This window comes from Olea europaea, unplaced genomic scaffold (assembly GCF_002742605.1).
Source record: "Olea europaea var. sylvestris unplaced genomic scaffold, O_europaea_v1 scaffold1222, whole genome shotgun sequence".
Classification (NCBI taxonomy): Eukaryota; Viridiplantae; Streptophyta; class Magnoliopsida; order Lamiales; family Oleaceae; genus Olea; species Olea europaea.
In genome coordinates, this window is record NW_019229647.1 from 266,793 (window position 1) to 275,435 (window position 8,643).

Genomic DNA, 8,643 nt, shown 5'->3' on the forward strand with positions numbered 1-8,643 from the left:
GCACAATGAATAACACACAGAAAATCATGCAACGCTTGGGTATTTATAGTTAGGGATGTTTAGGCATTATAGACTGTGTAAAACTTTTCAAAATCGTGAATTAGGGTTGGCCGAATAATACCGTTTCTCGAGCGACCCTTTAGTGAGAAGCTAGCGAAGGCCTACCTATTTTTGTTGCTCGAACAGTGTCTTGACAAGAGATGAGTGAAAGTGCGCCGTTTTCTTCCTTGTTCCAAACTCAATCTCTGACCTTAAGCTACCTTATCCAATTATATAATATTGCTCCTAACTCCTTGACTTTTACACATATTCAATTTAGTCATTTTTCTTCACAGAATCGACAATTACAACATAAAACCTAACAGTTGTAAGCACATTGATTTGGATTATCATTTTGTGAGAGAACTAGCGGCTTTTGGAGAGATACAATCCGTTATGTCTCTATAAACTCCAAGTTGCAGACGTGTTCACAAAGAGCCTCGACAAACCTACCTTCATTTTTTTTGGCGATCCAAGCTACGTGTCCAAGATTCTCAGTCACTAAGCTTGCGGAAACGGGGTGTTATGGTTATGGAAGGATCCAAAAATCACGTCTCCAATAGTTCAGCCAATCTTATGATATCACAATCACATGATTATATGCAATCCCTTGATTGTATACAATTGTATAGATGGATAATTTGACTTTGTTGTAAATCATCTAGCTATCATATTGTACAGAATATAAAGCATACGAGCAAGAATTCCTGTAGTGGTTTTCTCATTACCTTCTCACTATCTATCCGATCCCAGAAATCAGATCAAACTTTTCTCTTCACTTATACTTCTTGGCTCAAAATTATTCTACAATGTTCGACTTGTAATGTTATTTTAAACATAATTTGTAACACAATCTATTGTGGATTAAATTTGCTTAATTTTCACTACTACACGAGATTTATTTTTTTGTTGTTTGACAAGTTAACAACAGAAGCATTCAAAAGTTGAAGCAGGAAGTAGGTTCCCTGATTTCCACTATTTGCCAGTGAGGTGAGTGATTACAGCAAATGGGAGGCACGAGCAAAGGCGTAGGCACAGGTTCAGGTTCAGGTTCAGGTTTAGGCACAGGATTGGTTTGGTTAGGGCCAAAACTCACGATCTTAGCGAAACAGACCTTCTTCCGAAGCAATTGGACAAGCCTCACTGGGTCGATTCCTTCACCAATCACTGTTAGAATGTTCCTCTCCTCTCCCCCCATTGCCATCGACTCAACTCCTACAAATAATGTTGATGAGACCGTGTAAGATTATTAAGGGTGTAAATTATAATCCGAAGTGCAAGTGAAGATGAAAACAATGATCAAGATATATTAATGGGTTTGAGCTAGATTAGAAAATAGAGTGAGCAATGCTATGTGCCATCACAGAAACAAACAAACGGTTTATATTACACACAGAAGGATTTAACTTACCAGGGATGCTTACTGCGACCTTCTTGGCCTTTCTTCTAATCCTCATAGCTCGATCCAACTCTTCGTCCTTGCAGCACATGAACTTCAAGAACATTTCGATGATGCCTTCTTGATAGCTAGAGTTTTGGCCATTCAGGGTGACCTCAATGACTACCTTTTGCTGATGAGTAACAAAATTGAAAGAGCAGTATTAAAGGGTATTTTTTGCATTTCATGCATGTCAATTGTGTGTGAATGTATCTGAATGTTTGTACATACCGCCATCCTTCCGTTGATGGTGTGGACAGTGGATGCAGGCGACAATTTCCTTTGTGAAATTTAAGGCTCAGCGTAGAGAATATGAGTGACTTCTTTCTTTTATATATATATATATACACACACACACACAGACTCGTGGAAAATGCAAAAAATTCTCTGATCGTTTGTTTTCAAATGTTTGAACACTGAAGAAGACTAGACTAATTAGTAATTACACATCTGCCAAATTTGTAAAGAAATTATTAAAAAATTCAATAGCTAGGAAACCCTTGTACCCACCAAAGAGGAGCAAGCAATTTTTTATTTTTATTTTTTTAATTAAAGATCTCATACACGAACAAATTTCACAAATAAACAATAGAGAGTTTGAAAATGAAAATTTTACTTATTGGAATACCATATAAACTATTTTATCTAAAAGTTTAATACATTAAAGACACCTTTACTTGAATACCATGTCAAACAACTTTAAATTAAAAGTTTATAACATTAAAAACTCGATATACATATTATAAATTTTAGTACTTATAACTCAATTAAAGTAATCTATATGCCCATATATCATTTCTCAATAATTGATTCTTTTTATAAATATCGATATTCAGATTGAAAATAAAAGAAAAAATAAAAATAAAATCTAGTAATTCCTAGTTCTCATATTGCTGGAACCTCCAAAACCACAAAAATCTTTAGTTATAATAGGATTCCAACTCAGTACCTTTTGATTGAAATTTTGAGAAGAGTTGCTTATTAGAGATCAGCATAATACAATAAGAGTTGTAACCAGTGTTCGGGGCCAGATGTTGTCTATTGTCAACCGTTATGGTAGAAGCAATTGGGGGGCTTGAGAGGCGGTGATTTACTTTAATAGCAGATATCAAAATTGAAGAATGTTATTTATTTAACAAATGTCCAAAATCAATCTTAAATTCGATATTACGTTAAGATTTTAATTAACATTTGGCATTCATGATTCAACCTTATTAATCTTAAAATGTAAATATCAAATAACATTGTTTAGAGGTTTCTAAACTGGTCACCAAAATTTATTATTATTTAATTAAATAACTCTAAATAACATTATTTTCTTGAAGGGTGACAAGAACTACATCTTTACTTTGCAAAACATAAAATAAATAATTTAAACAAGTTTCAAAATATTTTTAATATGGAAGAATCGCCAATATTCTATGCCCAAATAACTAAAATCACTATTCCAGCCTTAGATTTTAGACAATATTGTGATGAAAAATCTGTCATATATTCATCGCTAATTTTAATAGAAATTATCTGTTAATCTCTACTCGATTTTTTTTCATCGTGGATGGATGAAACCTGATATTGTTGTATTCTAAAACGCATTGAAGAAATATCATTGATAAATTCTTTAATTATATGAGTTCTTAATGTTATCGGTCTTATTTTTTGTTAAATTTATAATAGTTTCTAGCTTCAATGCTTGGCGGCTAAGAGAGGAAAATGTCTTCAATTAGAAAACGAAATTTCACTTTAGAAAAAACAATTAGATTAATTAAAAAAGAAATTGAATTATAATAAGGGTTGACGAGGTATCTAACCCTCCTCTCAACACACTGATGATCATTGATTAGACATCTCTATATTCTGCCTAAAATTTAAGGGCTGTTTGATAGCTCTTTATTTTCTAGGGAAAATGAAAAACGAATTTTAACTTCCACCTTGGCTTGTTTGATTGAAATTTTTTTTCAAGGAATTCGTTTTTCACCTTTGGCCGCCACATCATCTTTTTCTTGAATTCAAATTCTCACCATATTCGTGAGAATTCATTTTTCGGGTTACTGTAGTGATTTTTTTATTTTTTTTCATTTTTTATTTTATTTATTTATTTATTTTATTTATTTATTTATTTCTTATTTTTTGAAATGAAAATAAATTCTAAGAATTATTGTAAAAAATTATATCCCTTTAATTAACAATTTTCATGTAAAATAAAACCAAACGAATATCAAAAGATAGATGATTTTTTTGATTTTTATTATTTTTTATTTTTGGCAATGAAAACAAATTCCATCCCCAATACAGTAAATTATATCCCTTTAATCGACAATTTTCATGTAAAAAAAAAGTCAAACAAATACCAAAAAATACTTTCATTTCAACATTTTTCACGTGAAAAATTATATCAATCAAACACAATAATTTACAATTCTCAGAAAAATAATTTCTATACAATTTAATTCCCTAGAATTTGTTTTCCTTCCTTCCAAATTTCATCTTTACAATCAAACGGACCCTTAAAATAATTCAAAAGTCAGCAATAGTTGAGAATAAGCATTATAAGTCTAAGTCTCTTCAACTATATACATATAATTAGGACATTCAACCACTCGTGGTGAGACTCTCATAACAAAGCTTTTTGCCACTTAGACTAAGCCCAAGTGTTTACATTTAACTACTAATTAATCAACCTAATAACTCCTCTAATTGTCAACATAACTTTATTACTGTATCCCACAAATGCATAATTAATGTGGAAAAGCTGTAAAAGTGATCTGAAAGACACCCAAAAGATTTTGCAAGTGGTCGAAAATTCTATATCGATACTTTTTATTGGCGTGTCGATTCATGAGAAAAATCAAATGATGGAGACTACTAATTGTTGAGAGTAATACAAATCTCTATATGTTATTTAATAGTTTCATATTTATTTAATGTGAAATTTATACCTTAATATATTCCCACAGATGATAGCTCGTTTAAGCAAATCATTCTTTGAATTCTGCTCATTTGAGTTTTAATAGGATTAAATTGCTCATTTGAATTTAATAGGTTATGATATTATATTAAAATTTGAAATTCTATCTCATGTGGGCATTCCTTAATTAAGAGGAGAATAACACAATTCCTTATATATTGTATACTAGTTTCCTATTTATTCAATGTGCGATTCATTCTTTAATGATATTATCATTTTGCCATTAATATTTTATGTTAGTTTCCAATCTATGTTACAAAATTTCTATTAAAAAATTAACCATTAGAATTAAATGAAAGCATCTATTTTCATACATCATTCTAATATATTTATCGACTTTTATAAAAATTTCTATGTTACATTTTTAACTTTACATAAATTTTCTTAAATAGACGAGTAAAAGCAAATACCACTCTAAACTCTTCCACTGACTTTTCAGCAATAAGAATTAACTATACCACTAAATCTTATGCTTTAAAAGTAAAGAAGATCTAATTTTGAGATCATTCCCATAATCATCGCCACCGAAAGTCGAAATTCTTCTTTTCCACCTCAAGCCGCCAAGAAGCAATTCAATATTGGACCTTGTAATTAGCCCAGAAATCCAACAAAAACAAACATATATACCCCTAGCATCATCAATACTTTTAGGGATGATAGAGATGAAGCAAAGTCAATAAATTTTTATTCAATTGATCCATTTGCATAATAATAGGGATGATAGAGATGAACCTATTGATGAGCATGTTATGTTTGATTAAAAGTACCATCTCTCGATAGATACAATGGCGGATCCAAGGTTTTAAGTCATACGAGCGGCCGTTGACCATCGATCATCGATCACAATAAAATATTAAGAGTCAGTTTGATGTCTTTCTTTTTTGTAAAAAATATATTTTGAAATAGTGATTTGATGGAGAATGTGTGGTTAAAAATAAAGAAATATTTTGAATTTGCATTTAATATTATTTTTATTGAAAAATGTATGGTTGAAAAAAAAAAAAGAGAAATGTATTATGAAATAAATGGGAATCAAACAGGGCTTGAAATTTAAATATAAGAATTATTTTGTTCAAATTGAACATATATGATTCTATTATAAAAATAAATCATACTCACCAAATGACATTGTTGTCAAGTTTTGTATAATCCAAAGGAAAAGCACTAATTCGAATCTTTACAATTGCATTAAAACTTCTAAAATTTAACATATATTATTTTGTTAAATTTAGTGTCAAAAATCGACAAGTGTCATAATAGTCAAACTCTCAATAATCCTAACAAGAGCTCACGGTCAGAATCCCCTTTTGGAGCCCTCTCTATTGCATTAATTTTGGTAAAAATTGTAAAACTAAAAATATACGATAATATAGTTGGTAAGGGATTGGAAACCTAGACTTCCAATATATTGTGTAAGCTCTAACCAACTTAGTTAGAAGAGACCTTTGATATTAAAATGAATTATTAGTAATATAAGTTAAAAAGCTCATCTATTGTCAACCAAAACAAATCACTCCCGACGGATCCAAGGGCGGTCGTGGATCCTCTCCAGGTGCTCGATCTGCCGCGGTCGTGGATGCTCTCCAGGTGCTCGATCCGCCACTGGATAGATAAGTTAGTATTAAAGAAAAGTTAAACTAAACTATTATCAATTATATTGCTCCATCTCGTCCACTACAAACTTCATTGTTTGGTTCTATGTGGTCTGGCTTCCTTCTTTTTCCACCTCAAACATAAAAGTTTGAAGTATGGTAAATTAGTTTCATTGGAAGTCGGAATTAGTTCCCATTGGGAATTCTAATATGGAACCGATTGGTTCAGTATAACTCAAATTTTTTATTTTTTTCTTTTTGCCTCTAACAGTTAAAAATATAGTACGTTAATCTCATTGTTTACAAATTGGATGTTGGAACACTGGATTCCTTATTTCACTTCCACAACTATCAATTAAACAATTAAATAGGTACATCAACTGTTATTGCTCTTGATTCATCACAAGACATTATTATCCGATTCGCCTAAGACCCTTCTTTCTTTTTTTTTTTTTTTTCTTTTTTTTTTTTTTTCGTTTTTGAATGAATATTATCTAATTAAAATAAGTTATATTTGTCTATTAACACAGAATTTATTATTATTATTTTTTTTTAGTTTCTGATTTTTAATGGGACTATTATGAATAGTTGAATACCACAAGAAGTAGAAATCAAAAGGTTCTTCTTTTATGTACCTATAAATAAAATATTTCCCCTGATATTTTGTCACTGTTTGGCCACAATTAAAAGTTTAATACATTTTTTCTCTCTTTTATTTAATTATATATTTTTCAATAAAATAATATTACGCATAAATCAAAAATATTTCCTTCTTTTTTACTACACAATCTCAAAAAATTTACTATTCCAAAATATATTATTTCCAAAAATCTCATTTTAATGGGGGCCAAACAAGGGCTTTATTTATCTCAATTTGTGAATAGTGATGCGCTATCCCACTGTGAAATTTGGCAATCCTATGTAGTGTCTCCTGGTTCGATTTTGGGGTGTCTTGGAGTTGGGAGTGCGATATGTTTTATATGATTGTACAATTTTTTCATATAAAAGTATCTTTGATAGCTCGTGGTTTTTCCCTGATTTTGAACATTTTCATGTAAATTTTTGTTTGTGTTTTTCAACATATGTTTTCATATTTTGTTTGGTTTCCAAATAAACCTATCGACTAAGGTTTCCGTGGACAAATCGAAAAGTTGGTCTTAATTTCCAACTAGTAGTCAATTGTTGACGAACACTCGAGAAAAATGTTTGAACCTGGGTTGAAGATATTTTTGTATGAAGTTGATCGTATGAGCACTTTCCACTATACGAAGTGAAAACTCTCCAATAGTTACGAACATCGTCATACCTTCCACATGTTCTCTTTTTAATACAATTGTTAAGATCAGTATTATACTTTGCATCAAGTAAACCAAACTTGAGTTGTGTCTGATTACTTTGCAACCCTGTGTATTTGATTGTACATATTATGAGTGTCTATATAGATACATAGTTCCAATGCCCTTTTGCCAAGTAACTTCTCTTTGTAATACTTATACAATCTTTGTGCTCTGGCGATACCTCTACTATAGCACTCGTGACCATTAATTTGAACGCACTAGACCTTTTATTTGTTTGTTCATCACTTATAGAAGTGAAAAATATGATAAAGTTGTTTTTGAAGTGTAAAGCATATGTCAAATTATTTTTATTAGCACGTTTCGTGAAATCTAAAAGTATTATTCACTTATTCACTATTTATCTTTATCTAATTATAATTTAAATTTTTTTTAATTACTTTCATGCTTTAAATATTTAGTGATGTTGTATGATTTCTGTCATCACCTAATTTTGACGTTAAAAGTTGAGCACAATTTTTTTATTTTCTTTTATTTAATATTTTTATTTTTATAATTTTTCTTTCTTATTGGGTTTATCACCTCTAATTTCTCTCCAAATTTTTAATGATCATATCCAAAAACTTCTATTCAATCTTCTATTACGAGACCAAAGATCTTGATAAATAAGCCAACTATAACAATTAGACTTAAAATTAAAAGATCGGAGATGCTTTTGGAAATTTTCATGGAGATTGGGATGAAGTTATAGACTTCCTGAATTTTGCAAGTTTGGCAAAATTTAAATTAGATTATAAGTTAAGAATCCTATGAAATGATTATTAAAAATTGCAAAAGTTGTGGGTCTTAAGGTATGTATAGATAAAAATGAAAGTTTAGAAGCAATTATAAACTTTGCCAAATATGCACTAGATCTTCTTCAAGTAGCAAGTCTAAATACGATCATTAGCCCTAAAGATACAACACTTGGCATACAAATAAAAATATGACTCAATTTTTCCAATATAATTAGTCAATATTATGGAATTAATTGTTTCAATGGTCACTGAACTTAAGCCCATATCTTTAGAACTTAAGTCCATACCTTCGATTGCTTATCGAAATTTAAAATGTCAAATTTTGGTCATTAAATTTTAGAAAATATCGTATGTTACTCACTAACATAAATGTTGAATTTTGAAAAATATCGAATTTATAGTGAGTAATGTATAACATTTTCTAAAGTTCAGTGACTAAAACTCAACATTTTAAATTTCAGTGAACAATCGAAGACATGGACCTAAATTAAATTACCAATATTCAACATTTTCAACT

At 30.0% G+C, this 8,643-nt stretch overlaps 1 protein-coding gene across 1 annotated transcript; it reads right to left on the reverse strand.

Moving 5' to 3' along the window:
- Window positions 1–795: 795 nt before the first annotated feature.
- LOC111374222 (heavy metal-associated isoprenylated plant protein 47-like) lies at window positions 796–1,787 on the reverse strand. Its single transcript, XM_022996862.1, has 3 exons — window positions 1,709–1,787; window positions 1,451–1,610; window positions 796–1,254 (listed from the first exon to the last, which is right to left on the reverse strand). The coding sequence occupies exons 1-3, from the start codon at window positions 1,712–1,714 to the stop codon at window positions 977–979; spliced, it is 444 nt and encodes a 147-aa protein (XP_022852630.1). The 5' UTR covers window positions 1,715–1,787; the 3' UTR covers window positions 796–976.
- Between the last annotated feature and the right edge of the window lie 6,856 nt (window positions 1,788–8,643).